This window comes from Ambystoma mexicanum, chromosome 1p (genome assembly GCF_040938575.1).
Source record: "Ambystoma mexicanum isolate Mex_15411 chromosome 1p, UKY_AmexF1_1, whole genome shotgun sequence".
NCBI classification, from domain to species: domain Eukaryota; kingdom Metazoa; phylum Chordata; class Amphibia; order Caudata; family Ambystomatidae; genus Ambystoma; species Ambystoma mexicanum.
The window spans coordinates 1,145,356,964-1,145,376,537 of NC_090921.1; the positions used below are offsets into that span (position 1 = coordinate 1,145,356,964).

Here is a 19,574-nt window from a genome sequence, read left to right on the forward strand (position 1 = left end):
CATTTCTGACATATATTGTGGAAAAGGCAGATGGCTTTGTTTGGGGATGGTCAGCATGAACATGTGTTGCAAAATGCTGCTGTGTAATGTGGGCAAACTGGATTCTATTGAAATATTTCATGTGGCCACCCAAACAACTTATGGTAAATTCTATGGCTTGTCACAGACTTCAAGCGTAACCGGTGTCATACAATGCATCATTTGAATGCATTATTCCACTAAATTTCTTGGTAGTGAACCTGAAATATCTGTGTTTGTTCTGGTCAGGAAAACATTCATGTCTACTTTAAAAATTCACTAGCCACTACTGGGCGTACCTAACCGAGGGAAAGTTACATAATAGTTGCGCATCCCATGCCGTTTCTATTTGCGGTTGGCTTATTGCAGTGATGCTCATGCTGTTTTCTGTTTTGTGTATATGAGATGAGGGAAGTTGTAGTTTTGCAGCTGTTATCAGAGGGAGAGGCTTGTGAAGTTGCAGCATGGACTATATATACCATCTATGTGCGATGAAAACTTGCACTTCGGTGTCCTGTGTTATTTCTGTTTTTTAAGGCCACATGTAATACCACTCTGGTGTTGTACACGTTGATGCCTGAGGGCGCTTAACAATAGACCGCAACGTTCCTTGCACCGCCCCTGTCAAGTTCATCACCTCCTACCTGCTCCGATATTGCAACCTCTTCACCTACATACCCTCCCACCTTCTTATAAGTAACCACCACTACAATTACCACTCATCTGGCATCTTACTATGTTACCCCCTTTTTCACCTCTTTTTCAACCTCCTCCTTAGACTGTCGAACCTCCCCATTGACTCTGCCTTTACGCTTCGAGTGTTCTTCAACCTTCTTCAATCAAAACGATCTTCTTCTCCTTACCTTCTTCTCCACAGCTTCTTCTGATTTGGTGCCCTCTTCCTGCTGCTCTCCCACCTCTTCCAACAATATCCCAACCTCCTCTTTCCTCCACCAACTAGCTTGCAAGGGCCTCCATCTCCCAAACCCTAATATAATTAACGTTCTCAACCTCCCTCAACTCAACCTCCCTCAATGTCCCTGCTTCCTCCACACACAACTCCTTATCTCTCTTTCACTCCACTTCTCCACCACCTCCACTCTGCTCTGTTCTCCAAACTGCTCCAGACCCATTCCTCCTGCTCCCAAAGCTGTCCTTCCAGCAGCTCACATCCTCACTGTGGGTGGCTATCATTTTAAAATGGCCTGGCCCCTCCCATATATTGGGTCTCCAAATGATGGCTGCAGCTGAGATATGTGAGGAGGGCTCTTTTGTGATTGGAGGAGGCTGCTTCCTTCCTGTGATCAATGCCCTAGAGTTGTGCAGAATGAAAGAGAGACTATACGAGGTGGGGAATGCATTCTGAATTTCACAGGCCTGCCCTGGCTTGCCTGGTCCACTTACTGCTTTTACCCCTGAATAGATACAAGAGGTCTTGCTGGTTATTAGGGGCATCCTGTACATAAAACATCCCCTCTACTTAAAATGAATCCGAGCAGGCTTTGCAGCACGCAGTTCCTTTGTGGCTGGCTAGATTCTGAAGCATTTTATCTTTTTTCAATTATTTCTTTATATTTCGGAGATCTGGATCATGGGGTAGCAACCCAGCCAGCCTGGGGGGCAATTGCTCCTTTGACCCGCTTGCAAGTTCGCCCCTGGGAGGATCTCATGGGGAAGGAGGACCACATTGAGAGTAGTGACTATCCTAGGAGAATCACAGTATCCCTTTGACCCTCCCACCTTCCCTCAAAACCCCTCCAGTCCCATAGTACCCAATGTCTCCATAAGTTGTTTCAGCATGTCTAGTGAGTGCTCTGTGCCACCCTCATTATTGTGGTGTTTTCCCAGATCCTTCAAAACCTGGGGTTCTCCCATTCTAGAAGTTTGCAGATTCACAATTAATTAACAGAGCCCCCAGCACACTTTCTGGAGTCACTGCCTTGTTGAGACCAGTACACAATATAGATTTCTTAAAGTGACTGTACACTATTCCCCAGTGGAAATGGGGTTGTTTCCCCAGTACTGTGTCCACCCTCGCTGAATACCTGAGTCTGTAATCCCTCGGGCCATTTTATAATAATAATAATAATAATAATAATAATATAGGGGATTCTATTGGATCAGGGATGGGCTGTGTAGTTTGCTCCAAGAACTGAGGGAGTTGGGAGCTGTAGTTCCCATATAACAGTCCTTTGCTAACCAAAGGGCTGTACTGGTGGCCCCCAGGCAATCCCCCATCCTCTAGCTCTGTGGGTTCGTTGACCCACAGAGCACTTGTACCTTTGACCCCTGGCCCAACACAGGAGACCATGCTACGGTACGCAGATTTCATTCTGAAAACATTTCAACAATGTTCTTTTTGTGTCTATATGTCTCTCTTGGTCATGGTTAACCAGTTTGTTCATTATTTTACTGTCATTCTTTCCTTCTCTTGTAAGGCTATACATACTACTTCTCGGTACTGTCTCAAAACCACTTTCTCCAAATTCCATTTATGTTTGAAGCTTGACAACTTTTATTTTGTTTCAAATTATTTCACTTGCCCCCCAAACAGCAAAGTGTACTGCCGAAGGTGTGGATGCATGATGTAACTACACGACTCTATGGGCCTCATTCCAAGTACGGCGGTCTGGAAATAAGGGTTCTGGTAGCAACATACCGGCACCCTTTCTGGACCGCCATACCACAATAATTCCAGTAGGGGCACAGATCCCCCGGCAGGCCTGCCATGCTGGGAAATCAGGCCCCTACCGGCACGTCTCCCACTGAAGCACTGGCACTGTTAGCAACGGTGCCGGTGCTTCAGTGTCCAGGACTCCATGGGAATGGGGATTTACGGTTCCGGCCGCCACTTGTGATATCCTGGTTGCACCGAGATTTCAGTAGGTGGAATCAGTGTTACAGGGTTGGAGGCAACCTGCTGGCAGCACCGGCGGGTTACTGCCAACCTCCTAATGAGGTCTATGTGTCCGTATTTGATCTGCTCTGGATTACTAATGCAGTTGTATGTGACATGGAAGAGCAGCATTGCCTAGGTGTTGCTGCTGCGACATAATGTGCCTCGTTCCGAGTTTGGATGTCATTTGGTGGTAATCCCGGTAAAGTACTGCCATTATTTGTGACCATTAACACCACACGGACCTGCAGATTTCCCATGAAATCCTAACTGGTGGTAATTCCCAATTTTTGGAGTGCATAAGATTCCATAGTGATTTTTGGCGGATTTACTGCCGTCAGAGTTACTGCTTGGTAAATCCACTGATGATGGTGGATTGGTGGCAGATTTAGTTCCAGCATTTTGCTCCAATTCACAGTCAAACTCGTAGTACTGTGGTGCGCTAATGCGGCATTAACAGAATTACCCCAATTGTATCGACTTCTTTACCCACGCTGCCATACTTGTAATAAGTCCCAAAGTCTTCTAGGCATCCTCTGAATGAAGGGATGACTTCCTGCATTTCTCCATGTCTGCCAGCAGCAATATATGAGCCCAGATTTGCAGATGGCTCTGAGAAGGCCTGCTACCTCCACCACTACAGTTCCTGCTGCAACACTTGCTTTCTGACAAAACAGCTGCACCTTCTACCACCATTGATGAGCCTCCTATCACTATTGTGAGCCCAAGCACCCACCTCTCCTGGTTCCACATACGCTTGGATTCGCTGGCACAGATTCACTGAAACAGCACTCTCCCATGTCTTCCTAAATACTGGTCATCACTCCAGGCTCCCATCCAACTTCATCCTCCTCAGTTGATCTGCTGCCTTTAACACTGTTGACCAACCCTCTTCTCTATGAATGCTCTCTTAACTTAGCTTCCAGGCAATTGCCACATATTGCATCACCTTCTACCTGTTTGACCAATCATTCTCCATCTCTTTGAGCCGTGGCACCTCATGTGCTGTCCCACTTCCAGTATTTATTAATGAAGTGACAGTCCTGTGTCCTCTCCTTACTCTACACCTTCCTCCATGGAAAATGCCTCTCCTCCTATACCTCTTCCAATCATTTGCTGATAACACCAACTTGTCCTTCTCGTCCTTCTTCGTGAATGAATTGTTTGCATATCCAATGGATTGCCATCTGCTCACTGACGCTCAACTCTTGTGATCTTTTTCTCCTCTTCAAAAGCCTTTTCCCCGTCCTCTCTCATTTATGCTGCCCCCAACATCATCATCCCATTTCTCAAGACTCACAAGCTTGGGGTTCTCTTTTGTAGTGACCTCAAACACCAACTTTCATCACCTCCACTGCCACACAGCCAGTCTTAAACGGCTAAACATGTAAAGAATCTGTCCCAAACTTGCTCCACAAAACCCTAATTGCTACTCCTCTCGTCAGCAGGTTGAGTGACTACTCCAGCAACTTCATAGGACTTCTCCTGCATTCCCTATCCCCGCTCAACAAAGTGCTGAACATTACTACCCATACTATCTTCAAGCTGGCATTAGGCATTATCTTTTCGTGGGGTGGCTTTGTCTAAATCGCTTGTTCCTTTTAATATTCGTTCTCCTAGCCTACGAATGAATACATGGACTCACACCCCGTAAATAGCCATCCCTATCATCCACAATGCTCCTCCTTGGATCGTACCTTAGCAAGCCCTTCTCAACCTGTTTATTCCCCACTCACCCTACAAGACTTCCCGCTTGTGTGAGCAGGAAGCTGGCTTATCTGTGATGTTTGTTGAATTACTAAAATATGAGGCTAACAAATTGTACTGCAAAAGATAACAACGAAATTTGCAACTATTTGAGGCTCATTGTTAACTACAAGCAATGAATCAAATTTTTTGTAAATCTATTTTTACGATTGCATTAAATAATTGTGTTTATTTTATGTGAAATCATTATTAACTAATTACTGGCATAATAATGGTACCCGACATGATTCACACATATTCAGCTATTTCAAATGGATTCCTACCTCGTTGTAATGAACCGAATGTTGCTAATGTTTTTAACACTACAAGACATTGCCTACTCAGCACATAGTTTGCACTTATTGGTAGGCATGTGGGGGGTTTGCAAATGTTATTATCCCAAAATAGGTTATTGGTTACAGCTTTCAGAAGCTAGTTATTGATGTGCATCAGGCACTTCTATCTTGTTCAACGATAGGCCCTTTGTGTATCTGCTCTTCCCCCCACTCCCTGATGTCCCTGATGCATGAAGGGGCTCCTCTCCCACCTTGCGGTTTGGCGGCCTGTGGACCACCCCTCCCACTGCAGCACAGAATGTAAGCCCTCTTGGGCTATTATGGGGCCTGGAAACGCAGCGCACTGGGTGCTTGTATGAAACTCCACCATTCTTCAACATCTCCGTTATTACAATGAAATGAAAAGTTATGTTCCACCATTTGTTTGTGCAACAGCATCCAGCTGCAGCTGCACGCCAGTGTTATAAAACACCATTTTCTTTGTACCCGGCCTCCTTTCCATGATGGCCGACGCCTTTGCCAGAAACACTGCTGGGCCTGGCCTAGAGCCTGCTCGCCCATGGTTGGGCCCTCCACCTTCTTCATAATCAATCAGGCGAGCCAGCAGGCGAATCCCAGCCCGCCTCCAAAGCCCGCAATCAAAGGCCCTTGTCTGTGCCTGTCCAGGCCTGGCTGGACCGGATGCCCCCACTTCTTTCCTCCATCAATGAAGCACATCTTGATGAGGTCTCCTGGACTGTGGGGGCTGACTGTGACCCCTCACGCCTGGCCCACCAGAACTTCAGGCACCCCTGCAGATCTACTTCTGAGTAGGTAGCTCACCTAATTTCGATTTCTGGTGACTTTACTCTGCAGCCACTTTCATTTTGGTATGGTTAGTGTGCCTATGCTAAAAACCGAAATTAGGTGACTTTACATCTGCAGCCACTTTCGTTTTGGTGTGCTGAGTGTGCCTCTCCCTGCCACCCCTCTCACCCTCTCCTCTCCTACTATGTGTCTCTCGTACCTATTTTGCTCTGTTCATCTTAACCTACCCCCCTATCCTCTCCTATTCTTCATGTATAGCTCTTGCATTATTGAAACGACTGTCAGGCACGTACAATAATGATGTCATATGTTGTAACATTTTGTATTCCTCCTTGTCCTATGTTGTACCGCTAAACGCATAGCGCTTGCCCATTCTGAATGTTCAAATGCCTATTAAGAATGTCAATTTTTTGGGTTAACTACTCACCCTCCCTGTGATGGAGCACTCTGAAATGCTTGTTAAGTGTATAGGCGCTATATAAATGACTGATAAATAAAATAAATAGATAGGCTGGATTTAATATGTTTTGTTTTCTCTCCAGTGGCCTCTGAAATCATCGGCATGGCTATCTTCAGATCGTTCCCAGGCACCGAAAACAATACTGTGGCACTTTCCTGGTCTTACTTTTTAGGATGGGCTTCAGTAGGATTCAGCTCTGTTGCAGGTAAGGCTCTAACCCCGATTCTAGTCTATCCTCTTCCACCACCGTACAACATCATGGCTACATAGAAAGGTTCAGCCCAGAGGCAGACTGGTCTATGAATGAATTTGACGTACGTTTGACACATTGCTCCATATTTCAGAAACATTGCATTGGAGAACGTGAATTAAGCTCTAGATTAAAAATGGCCTATTGAAAAAAAGCATTGTTTCAAAGCATTTTGCACCAGGGCAATGTTTGCCCTAGTCCTAGCACTCGAGAGGAATCACTCCTGATGCAAAAATGCATTGAAAGAATATGTTGTTTGCCATATGGGCATTTTATTCCCCTAGTACCAATTGTAGTGATGCAAAGTTTCTGTCTAACGGCCCATAGTGTATGAAAAGCCACATGGAACGCCTACTGATTTGTGAACATCTTCTCCTGTAGTTAAAATGTGTCCATCTACCGATACATACATTATCAACACACATAGGGCCTCATTACTCAATTGTCGTTACCGCCACTTGGTCCCATGGAGTTACCACGGGATTACAAATTGTGATAGGGCAGTGCTATTTCCCATTTTTGTAGTCCATAGGACTCCATGGGGATTTTTGGCAGATTTAGTGGCGGCGGAATTACCACCAGTAAATCCGTCTATTTTTGGAGATAAAGTGGAGGATGTACCTCCAGCAAGCTGGAGGTGAATCTGCCACTTTTCCTCCCCAAAATGGCGGATTAACAGCACATAATTCCTCTGGTAGTAAATACGCCAAAGCCTATAAATCGCAGGGCAGAAAAAACAGTGGTAATTCTGTTACCCCCAAAGAAAAGTGTTGGTAACGGAATGACTGCCACTTTTTTCTCGTATCATCAAACGTGTAATGTGAACCACAATATTGTACCTTAAGATGTTATTGTGACTATATTTTCACGACAACAGATACTGCACAGACTGTGTGAACCAACACACAGTAAACCTGTGTCTCAAATTGTTTTCACTGCTTTTAAACAGTGCAATTCATAAAGCAGATGTGCCCATGCAATAGTATAGACATGAACATATGAGTCATCAATTTAGGGTGTCCAGACGTCCGGGTTTTCCGGGGACAGTCCGACCCTCCGTCCCGAGGTTGCATGTTTGGGGGGCTATGGTAATTAAAACCGTAATTATTTTTCACAACACTTTCCCATTTTTGAAGCTGGAGGACCTCTCAGGTACAAGTCAGATCACTTACTGACTGTGCTACAGAGACTGGCGTGGAAATTATTGTACAACAAGCCATGTAATATCAATTAGAGCTAACTCTCTTTTTGAATTAACATGCCACGATTCACAGACAAAACTGCACAAATGAGATTATATACAGTTTATAGAAAGGAGAAGTGCTGGAAATATGGTTGGGTGGTGGTTGTGGGGACGTGTTGGGGGAGGGGCGGTAATTGGTCGGCTGCAATGGGGTAGTACTTCTTTTATGTTGTTGGCCGTCCCAGTTTTTTGTTTTGAAAATCTGGTCACCCTACATCAATTACAATCTGCGGGCAAACTGTGTTCTTCTCAGATGTTAGACAGAGAATTTGACATGTGGTTTCTCCACACCTTTTTCTGAAATCAACCAGGAAGAAGAATGGTTGGAAGTATTTCTCTCTTCAGGATATTTATTTATTGGTTTCTTATAATGATACAAGGTCTGTTTCTAAGCGTGGGATTCAAACCTCTGCTGCTCTGCATGGTCTTGCTTCCATGGTCTTTCGTTGCCCTGTGCTATCCTCATTGCTGATTTATGTCTGGGTTTAAATGAAGCACAGAAGGCTATTGTCAAATCATTTGGTGTCCTTAATCCGTTTGCATGGCAAGTGTTTAAGTGCATTGCTACATCTGACCATTGTACAGGGTCATCCGGCTCCAGGTATAGACTTATGCTTCTACCTCCATACATTAGTGAACCCCACACGTATTACTGTTGGCAAGCAAATTGAGCTAAAGTGGTTTATAATGAAACGTTTTTGAAAATAAAAAGCACTTGTACATTGGCCCCTGGGGCCTGTAGAGATGATGGCTCGCAGTAGCACTTTGGTTGGAATAGGACTTTGATGGTCGCTATACTTTGAGGAAATTGGAGGGAATAAGTCAAGTTCTGCATTTGTTGTAGCTTTGAAGCCCCGATCTGAGGCGTGCTCTGGAAAGGTAATTTTCGATGGGTCGGTACCTCTATAAGGACGAACAGCTTGGGGTATAGTCAGTCACATTTCAGGCATGCCACAGTGCAGGAGTTTGAGGGTGGACAACTCTCGGGAATGAGTGGGGGACAGGGTTATGTATGAACAACTACTGCACAATACTGTGCCGCCCTTTGATGCCTTGCTCAGCTGTCTTTATTTGCCTAGTGATCAAACTGTCTCTGCTCTGATTGGAGAGAGCTCTACGCTAGGAAGACTATAAATACGTATGAAATATATGAAATGAAGGGTCCTCCTTGTTAAAAAGCAAAATACTCCCATGCTTCCACCTGCCCTTGCTCTTTCTTCTCTTCCTTTGTATGCTCAACATGATGAAGTACTCGCTTATCTACTTTTTTTTGATAGCAGCACCAGTTGCTTGTTGGCTACTTTATGGCGCAACAAGAAAAGCTGCGGGAAAGGGGAAAGAAGTAAAGTAGACATATGACACAGGACGGCATGTGCAGCTAGACTCCCATGTTCCCACTTGCCCCACTTGCACCGGTATGTGCGGCCAGACACCCATGCTCCCACCTGCCTTTGCATGGCATGTGCAGCTAGACTCCCATGCTCCCACCTGCCCTTGCACCGGCATCTGCAGCCAGACATAGGGCCTCATTACGAGTTTGGAGGCAGCCATGGAGCTATTAGGGATGAAGGGGTCCGGTCCCGTACCGGCCCCCTTGATTCCGTCAGCGCAAGCCTCGTAATGAGGCCTATAGTGTTGTATTTCACCTCCTGATCCTAATGGCAAACAGGTTTGGCGGGAGAGAGTGGATTTCCTGTAAACCTAACGCCGGGAAGAGCTTGCTCCAAATTGCTGGGCCTACTATGCCGAGGCTTTGCTTCCCAAGTGTTTTCGGTTGCATGATGCTGAGGTGACCTTGATTTCCAAAGCGGATCTCACATGTTGAGGTGGGTACAATGAGGGATTTGTTTGTGAAGGTAGTTGGGTCCTTGGACCTTCTGTGTGTTGCTTGTGAGTCAATCAATGTCTTCAGAATGATCCATTGGGAGCCAGTGCAAGGATGGAAATGCAGGATGATCGGGATCAAATCTTTTCTGACGTTAAATCTGGCTACATGTTAATGAACCATTTAAGGCCGTTTAAGTTTTTTTTTATGAAGACCTCTGTAATGTAATGTGATGTCATTTCTCAGCGCCTTTTCCAATTGGTATGGCCTGAACGCTCTGTAGGTGAACGCCCTCGACAGACTGAAGTCCACGTTAATACAATTGTCTAGAAAAAACAGTACTAAGGTGAAGACTCAGCCCCTTTAATGGCCATGGTAGATTAAAGGGGCGATTTTACTGATGAAGTGATTGGAGGAGCACTGAGCAGTGATGATGGCCATTGGAATGGTGGTTAGTCTGGGCTGGCTCTGCTAAATACTACCACTTCTCTTTTGGAACCATTAAAACCTGCGGGGCTGCAAACATTCCAGACCTGGGAGAAAGAGGTTGACATATCTTGTATTTTTGCACTTTCATTTTCCTACAAGAAGCTCAGTTTGCGTTTCATCTGTGATCATTGGGAAGGGGATCCCAACCCGCTCGATAGCATCAGCCTTTGGTCAAACATAAGCACTAAACAGCCGCAGCGGAAGTGCAGACCCCCTGCCAGACTCTGTGGCGTGCCTGCTGTAGTGCAGCAAACAGGTGAAACAATCCTGCTGTCATGATAGAAGCCTGAACTTGGGCCCACCTTTAGACCATATCATATTGAATAATTTCTGCTTCAAGGGCCATCTCACATTTTCCCTGTAAATAACCTGGGAGACATTTTTAAATATTTACACCAATTCCTGTTACAGGCCATCCATTTCTGGAGAGTCGCGTGTATTTAAGTGTTTGTTATGCCTACATTAGACCTTTTCAATGTAAAAAAGCATAATGGCGGATAATTGGCCAGGAAGGATAGCTCAGGAGCAACGTGTTTGTCGTGGAAGCAAGACAACACAGAGCAACACAGGTGGAAATGAAGCCCGGTGCTGGTTTGAGTTATAAAAGATGAATGAATGAATAATTGCAAATAACATTTTCCAGTTTGTAATGTAACATAGACTTTTATTGTTGCAAATGGTTAGGCATTGTAGGGATACAACAGAATGATTGATGGTTATTTTATGTAAAAACAAAAATGTCACTAGTATGCCTACCACAGTAAATGCTTTTTTTTATTTTTTTTATTAAAATATGCTATACTGTCTCCCTCCTTACTTTAGCCAATGCAAAGAGCACCACAAAGACAATACGCTGTGGAGCAGATCTCTGACACTTGTAATGTCTGCCCAGACTTCCTTTCAGCTGCATCATGTAGGTTACTTGCAAGCTATTGTAGCCTCTGCTAGGGCAGTTCAGCATATTTCTGATCGACCCCTATTCTTTCTTCTTCCGCTCCCATGCACTCAGTGAGGGAAGGTGCGGTCATGGAATCATTGCTTGGGCCCAGCAGTGTCCAGTCTAATATGCATAGGGGGAATGAGCACATCCTTTCAGCAGCTAACCTGTCAGTTGCTTTAACTTTTTTAGTGCACAGCTGCTTTTTCGCTTAATTGACATGCTCGCCTCTGCTGGTATGTGTGTTATGTAGCAAAACTACGAATCTCTCCAATGGCTTCCGTGATTCGTCTACAGACTGCTGAGGCAGCATGTTAGCCAATGTACAGAATGCTGAAGATTATTCGCCATATGTGTTTCAGGTGTCCCAAGCTGTCCGTTTGCCTCTGCCTCCAAAAAAGGACACCATCTTGCAGCAAGTAATTCTGCAGAACGTTGTCACGGCGATGCATCGATCAGGACTCAGAGCTCTTGCTGTCTCATCAGCAGCTAAGAACTGGGGGTTCTCCCCAATTAAAAATATAACCCATAGTTAATCAGTGTTGGGACAATTGGGCCTCATTACGAGCATGGTGGTAGCCGTGCCTGTATGGCAGACACAGCTACCGCCATGCTGGGTACCGGCACCACCTTCCGCGATTGGGCAATAACCGGCGCATTACGAGATGAATGGGTGGGTAATTGCCCATTTGCGGGTGGCGGTATTGTCGGGCTCCCGATCCCCATTCTGCCCAAAAGGGCAGAATGGGGGTGGAGAGCATGGATGCGTCGGCACCGTTGATAATGGTCCCAGCGACATTACGAGTTATGCTTGCGGGTACCGCACAGCCCGCCAGGTAAGATCTGGCTGGCTGTCAGGAACCCACGAGCAGAACTCGTAATGGGGCGGGACGGTATGAACGGTGCCGGCGCCTTACCGGCAGCAATCATACCATCACCGCCAGGCTCCTAATGAGGCCCAATGTTTTGATAACTACGTCGGTGTCTACAGTGTGTGTTAGGGCTTTATCATACCCTTAAGAGGAATAGGATGCGAGTGTCTACCTCTCCATATGAGGATGGAGCCACTCTCAAGAAGCCTTGATGATTTACATAAAGCATGTAAGCATTTTATTGGGAGATTTAAACTATTGGCTTGGCCATCAAGACGATCAAAAGGGAGCTGACCTGGAGGCCACCTTGGGCTCACACGGTTTCGCCCAATTTAATCTTCAACCTTCTCATCAACTAGGACACACTCTGGACTGGCTTGCAGCAATGCATGTATCCATCACTGACCTAACCACTTCGCCCTGCCCATGGTCAGATCATTACTTTGTTAACTTTGCAATTCGATTGCCCTTTCCCGCCAAACCAAAAAGCAAAAGCTCCCCGCCAACAAAGGGACGTAACTCCAAATTGCTCACTTTGGAACACATCTCCCCAGTAGTTAAACATCTGACTAATGATTTACTGCCAGAAACATCCCAGGAACTCTTCACCATACTCATGGAAACCCTCAATGACATTACCAACTGTCTAGCCCCGGAGAAAGTGAAAAAACACAAGCTTGTCACCCCCAATAAATCCTGGTTTACCCCAGCGCTACGCACTCTAAAAGTGGCTGTGCGTAAATTGTATTTTAAATAGAAAATTAATTATTCTGATGACTTTCATGTGGCCTACAAAGAGGCCACGAGATTGTATAAAGTGGCCATCCTAGATGCAAAGAAGAATTTCTTTAACAATAGGATTACTGAAGCACAATCAGAGGCCAAGGAATTGTTTAAAATTCTCAAGGAGCAGGAATCGACTCCTGTCCTCAAGGTCAACAAAGTCGTAAAAGACAAGAAATGGTGCCAGGCTATCCAGGATGTCATGGCCTCGAAACTACAGGGAATCAAGGCCAATATCAGCCTAAAAAGGCAAACGCCCGGAATGAAGGTAACACCCCAGAACCTCAGGAGCACATTAGAAGCCCACTTATTCAAGAATTCTCCTTCTCAGCAATTACGCTGAAAGAGCTGACGGAGGTGGTCAAACACCTGAAAACAACTAGTTGCAGGGGTGATCCCTTCTCAGCCATTATAATTAAAGCATGCCCCCCTTTTTTGCTGGAAGCCATCCTGCAATTTGTTAATGCCTCCTTTAAAGAGAGTGCCGTACCAGACGAACTGAAACGCTCCTGGGTCACTCCATTGTTCAAAAAACCAGGCCTCACCAAAGATGACCCCTTGAACTATAGGCCTATTACCAACTCGGCCTTCTTGATGAAGATTCTGGACCGAGTTGCCTATATACAAATAGCTAAACATATAGAAAGCTACCCAATTCTTATCTGTCTGCAATCAGGCTTCAGAGCGGGTCATAGCACTGAAACGGCCCTCCTGGAACTAACATCCAGGCTGCTTTCCAACATAGACAAGGGAGTATCCACCATGCTCATGCTGCTGGACCTTTCAGCCACATTCAACTTGGTTGACCACACGTTGTTGGTCACCAGGCTCAAACAAGTGGCAGCTTTTTCCACCAAAGCCTCTCAGTGGGTGGCTTCTTTTCTCAAAAACAGGCACAGTTGTGTATGCTCAGACCTAGCTGAAGCAGATACAATCCCGATTGAGTGTGGAGTCCCACAAGGAGCAAGTCTTCTGCCCTGTTTTTATAATATCTTTACTGTCCCCTTCTTCTCTATGTTGGTGCATGAAAATATCAGGCTCACTAATTTCGCAGATGATACCCAATGTATCATTCCCCTCACGGGAGACCACACACAAGATGAAGAGCGTATAAACAAAGTCTACACCTGTATCGAGAATTGGATGGTACAAAATGGACAGGCGCTTAACAGAACTAAAACGGAGCTCATGGTTGTGGGATCCCCTAATCGGATTTTAAAACTTGACCGGAGGTATAGCAAAATTCAGCTGCGCGAAGTCAAACTAGACACACTTAAAAAAGGTAAGTCGCTAGGGGTGATTCTTGATCAACACCTCTCTATGAATGCTCATGTGGGAAGTGTTGTATCTGGGGCAGCCTACTACCTTAAACTCTTCACTCACCTCAGACCTATGATTTCTCAGGGCAACGCCGAAACACTGGCGAGAGCCATAGTAGGCGCAAAAATTGATTACTGCTGCAGCTTGCTGACTGGTATCAGCAAAAGGGAGATTAATCGACTGCAAGTTATCCAAAATGGTGCTGTGAGGGTGGCCACAGGCCTCTCCAGGCGGGACCATGTTACACCAGCAAGAAGAGGTCTACACTGGCTACATGTAGAGGCTAGAATCCAGTATCGCCTTATGCTCCTAACATTCATGAGCCTTCTGGGCATTATGCCCCGTTACATCAACAAACTCATTCTGCCTAAGTGTTCTCCTCGTGTTCTCAGGTCTCAGGATAATAATATGCTCTTAATTCCTAAAATCAAATCTTTGAAAGTGGAAAGGGGTGCATTTGCCACAGCAGACCCTATTGCCTGGAATCGCCTTCCCCTGGACCTCAGATTGGAACCGACCCTCGAGGCCTTCAAAAGAAATTTAAAAACATGGCTCTTTGAATAAAGCCCAGTTGAATCCTCGGTTCTCTCCCCCAGCTCTTTCTGCGCATATATGTTTCTTGTTGTCTAGTCTCGTCCGCGCCATCATGCCCACGGGTTAATTGCTGCGCAGTACAAATGCAATAAAGTAAAGTAAAGTAAAGTTTGTGGTAATCACCTGTTTTTAGCAATGGCGGATGCAGCTGTTGTCAAAAAGTAGAAACATTCAGTCTTGTTTTCTTCAATGCAGAGAAACTGTTGGCAGTTTTTGAAACTGACTTGTTGGCTCAACACGTTTCGGAACCCCTTTGTTCCCTTTTGCTGTCACGCTTTAAACTTTCAGGCCTATACTATACAAATCCCAGATTATGTCTAATCTTCATACAGGTTGAGATTGTGAAATGATGTAAATCGCAAAAACATTTGTCGGATAAGCTTTGATATTTTTTGCATGCCCTGGTCGCATCATATTGATGATTGCTGCACCATGGCTGTTGCCGCCTGTGCAATATTCTATGGATTTCTTTTAAAATAATGTTTGGTTTCAATTTAGTCCGTTCATTTTATTCTGTTCCATTTAGGCTCTGGTTTTACCCAGGCCGTGGCAGTTGACTGGTCGCCTTTTAATTTTATGATCATTTGCTTTCCTTAGTTTAGTTTATTATTTTAATTATTGGTCTGTTTTGTTTTCTTGGTTCCTTGTATGTCGCCTTGACAAAGCAAGGTTGCCTGGCATCATTTGTACTCCGGCCTCAAGCCCAGGGGAACTGTTGATTCGGCAGGAGGAAGGGGAGTGGCCTCAGCGATACCAGGTGTCATTATAATTGGATGACCTCCCGGGAGATCAGCAGACAAGCGCAGCGGGCTCGTGCCTCTCACGCCGAAGTCACGCATATGTCCAGCCCATCTGTGCACGTCCATGAGCAGGATGGGCCAAAGATGGATATTAAGACTTATTCCTCTTTCCAGTCCAAGGAAGGATTTTTATCCTGTGATACTCTTTTGCATCTCGCCCCACCAGACACTTTATTACCTTTGGGTATAGCTCACTGTCCTATAGAAAACCCTAGTATGCTTGCTATAAATTCGTATCAATGCTCGCCCTTTAGTTGCACAGTCGGCGTTGTGTTATGATTTGATTGTTGATCATCAATCAGACATTCTGTGTATAACAGAAACTTGGTTTACGGAATCATCAGGTCCTGATATGATGCATTTGCTAGCTGAAATGATTGTGTTATCCATCTCAACCGGAAATCCCGCCACCCTGTTGGAGAAATCAGTTTAGGCTGTCTTCTCTACCAATCACACATGCGAATAAAATGGAAGCTTTATTGGGTCAAATGTCACTCTCTGCTTCAACAGTGATACATATTTCAGTTGTCTAACTCCTGCCGCATTTTGATTCCTCTTTTGAGGACTCTATTCATGAACCTGGTGGCTGACCTCCATATTAAGCTCACAAATTTGGTAATTGTGGGTCTTTTACATTTAAGATTTAATTCCCCTTCTGATTTAGCTTCTGGACAATTTTTCCACAGCATGGGTGACCTTCATTTCAAACAGCTTGTTCTCGAGCCTGCTCATCAGTTGGGCAACACTCTTGACCTCATTTATTCTTCTGAGACGCTTGTGACAGCTTTTCCTGCTTTTCAGGTCATATGGTCGGATCACCTGGAAGTTCCTTCTGTTATCAAGTCTTAGATGGCTCGTCCAATAGGCGCACCTGTGAACGTTCTCAAACGCAATTGGCATTCTGTAGACAAGGACGATATGGTCTCTTTTATCGCTGAAAAATGTGGCTGCACTGAAACGGCTGATTTATCTACTTCAATGCATGGACTGGTCACATGTGCAGATTTCCTTGCCCCTCTTCAATCTGTCAGAGCCCATAAGCGCCGGACTCAACCTTGGTTTAATGATGACCTTAAATCTGTGGGTCTAACGTGTAGGCAAGCCGAGCGCAAATGGTGACCATCTTACCATTTGGCTGATCGGTTGGCTTTCCAAAAAGCCACTAGGCTCTATCATAGTTCCATTGGTGAGGCAAAATGCATCTTTTTCAGGGCAAAGTCGAAAATGCTCTTAATCAACCCAATGCATTATTTTCCTTGGTGCGTTCATTGTCATCCACTGCTAATCCTTCAATGAGTATAGTTACTTCTCTAGCTCTTTGTGACTCTCTTTCTAAAGTTTGTGTACAAATAAATGGTGGGTATTCCAACACAGATTTCTGAGTTAATATTAGGCACCCTCTTTTCCGTCAATTATTGCCACCGATATTTTGAATGCCACCGCCAAACAGAAATCTGCTTCTCCTCTACGTCCTGTTTCTTTGAGTATTCTGCAAAAGGTTCTGCCTGAGATTGCCCCTTGGGTTACCCAGGTAGTTAACTCGTCTTTTGCATTTGGCCTGAACCCGGCAGAATTAAAGCAGGCTCTCGTTGTTCCACTTTTGAAAAAACCCTCACTTGACTCTTCTGTTCCCACAAATGTCCCCTTCATCTGTCTTCTTCTTTTTCTTATGAAACTCTTGGAGATGCTAATCTTACCTTTGCTTTGTCATTTTCTGGAAGATTCCTTTTTATTAAACTCTTTCTAGTCTGGTTTTCATCCTGGCCGTGGGACCGAGAGTGTCCTAGTGTCAGCTATGGGTGATCTAGTGTGGCTGTCCGATCAGGGTGAAATGGGGGTGACAATTCGGTTAGATCTTTCAGCCTTGACAAGGTGGACCACTCCATCCTGTTGGATCGCCTAGCCCTAGATGGCATCTCAGGCCCAGTATTGTCTTGGTTTTCCTCTTTTTTGTCAGGCAGAGGACAAACTCTTTCTCCTTCCTCATTTCGTTGTTGTTGTAGCACTCTTTCTTGTGGAGTCTCCCTGGGCTCCGCCTTGTCCCAGATTTTATTTAATGTGCATATACAAATGCTAGTGAGCCTCATCTACTCCCACAGCTTCTGCTGCTACTCCTATGCTGATGACACTAAGATTTTCGTTTAACTTAATCTTTTACAATTGAACACTGTGTCTCACTTTAGGGGTTGCCTGGGGGCTGTTGTACCAACTGGCTAGAGTTAAATGGGGACAAGATGGAGATTCTTGTGACGGGCCCTCCTTCTGCCACAGCCCTGTGGACAACCTCCTTCTGACCCCCTCCTTCTAGCATTCGACTCTAGGAACCTTCCTCACTCCGGTGTCAGTGGTGAAAAGGTTTTGGGCTTAAAGATCTCCTCCTCGCTTCAATGAAGGCCCAAATTGGCGCAACCTGTCAAATAGGGCACCTTCAGTCGAAGGTTCTTCGGAAGGTCCTACCATTCTTCCCTTGCAATTTCATGCTCAGGTTGTGTTATCACTAGTAGTGAGCCACATTGATTATTGTAACTCTCTTGACCTGGCTCAGCCCCAGTATCGTATCTGTTGCCTAGAGCTTCTGCCAACTCGGCTGCCAGAGTGGCCACTGGCACCCCCTATGGCTCTCATATCTCGCCTATACCACATCATCTACACCTGCTTCCTGTCCCCAAACTAATTGAGATTAAAACCCCCTGTATTGTGGATCAAGCCCTTTATGGGCAAGGGGCAAAGTATCTGGAGGCAACATTTTAGCCCTGCATTTCTGCCCGTTCCCTCTGCTCTCAGGATGGTTGCCATCTGGAGATTCCATGTGACAAGTTGACTAGAATGGGTTGTTGCACTTTTTCGTGGCTGTCACCAAATTGTGGAATTCCTTGCTGCGATCAGCTAGGGCCACTGAAAATCATCGGGCTTTTAGGTGCTCTTTAAAAACTCTTATTTTAGCTTCTGGGTTGCTCAGTTAGTTCCCGTTGGTCGTTAGCACCAAGATGCCTCTGGTAAATGTGCAATTTACAAATTTACTAACATAACAATGATGTTGGGCACAAAAACATTTGTTGGATAAGCTTGGAATTTATTTTGCAAACCTTGGTCGCAGCATATTGACGATGGCTGCACCACAATTGAAGGTGGGCAAAGAGGACCCATAGAGACACTGAATGCAGTACGGAGAACGAACACAAGCGATCGAAATGATCCTAAAGATGATTAGATGTAATAACTCTATAACATATGCAAAGAAGAACCGGATGCCAGGAAGAAGCGTACACCTGTGTGTTTAAATGTAGTAATTAAGTATTAATTAGTTTCCTTTATTTGATTGCTTGTTTTGTTTTGTTTGTATCTATAAAACAATTTTTAAAAAATTCATGAAAAAAGAATGGCAACCTGACCTAGAGACATTTTATTTCCCAGGTGTGAGCTGGCAGTTCAATAAATCAGACTTTCTCCGCATTCTTAGACTCCCTAGTTTTTAAAGTGCTGTAGGATAGGCACAATTTTGAAGCTAAGAAAAGTCTACCAAATCACCATTACACACCTGTGTGGCAACGTACAATCTAGAAAAGAGCAATCAATCATTCTTTAGTGATGGTAATTGTAAATGCGTGACTTTTTTCTGATTGGAGGATGGCTGAAGACATATAAGTTGTTTCCATTTTATAGGATCTGTGATATGTTTGGTTTGATTAGCAAGCCACTCAATAGCATATGTCTCATATTGGTAAACTCCAAGTTTCTCAATCTTGATTACTGTGCCTGTCACTGTTGAATGTACTATAGTTCAACTTCCGAGTACAATAGGATCACAGCTGATTTCAGTAAACGGGCACCCCACATCTTCGATTACTCAGGTAAGATACTTGAAATCTTTTTCATACGCCATCTGTGAATTATTTTTGTTCTCCTGGTGATGCTCATCTATGTGCCATTATCAAATTCTTCAATTAAGCGGACTATACGGGCACGCCCCTAGTCACCTTTATCCAAATCGGGCCCATCACCTGAGGAATGAGAGCACATTTTGTACGTAAAGCAACTTTATTGTACAATCATCCAGGGAGCAGCTAGATAGCTCACTTGAGCATAAAAGGAGCACGATGCTTTTCACTACAACACCACTGCTCTCGCTCTCTTTATCACTAGTACGGCCTTCTCTACTAGAAAACTGTCTTTTCCTGACTAAAGGAAGTTTACCCTTCACTACTTCGACTAACCAAGAAATTTCGAGGCAAGGGCTC

At 44.9% G+C, this 19,574-nt stretch overlaps 1 protein-coding gene across 1 annotated transcript in view; it reads left to right on the top strand.

Moving 5' to 3' along the window:
* LOC138569756 (claudin domain-containing protein 2-like) overlaps positions 1-19,574 on the top strand; it is a 245,284-nt gene that overhangs the window by 199,584 nt on the left and 26,126 nt on the right. The window contains exon 5 of the mRNA XM_069648066.1: positions 6,306-6,428. Coding sequence (XP_069504167.1) covers positions 6,306-6,428 — 123 coding nt within the window. The remainder of the gene's footprint in view (positions 1-6,305; positions 6,429-19,574) is intronic.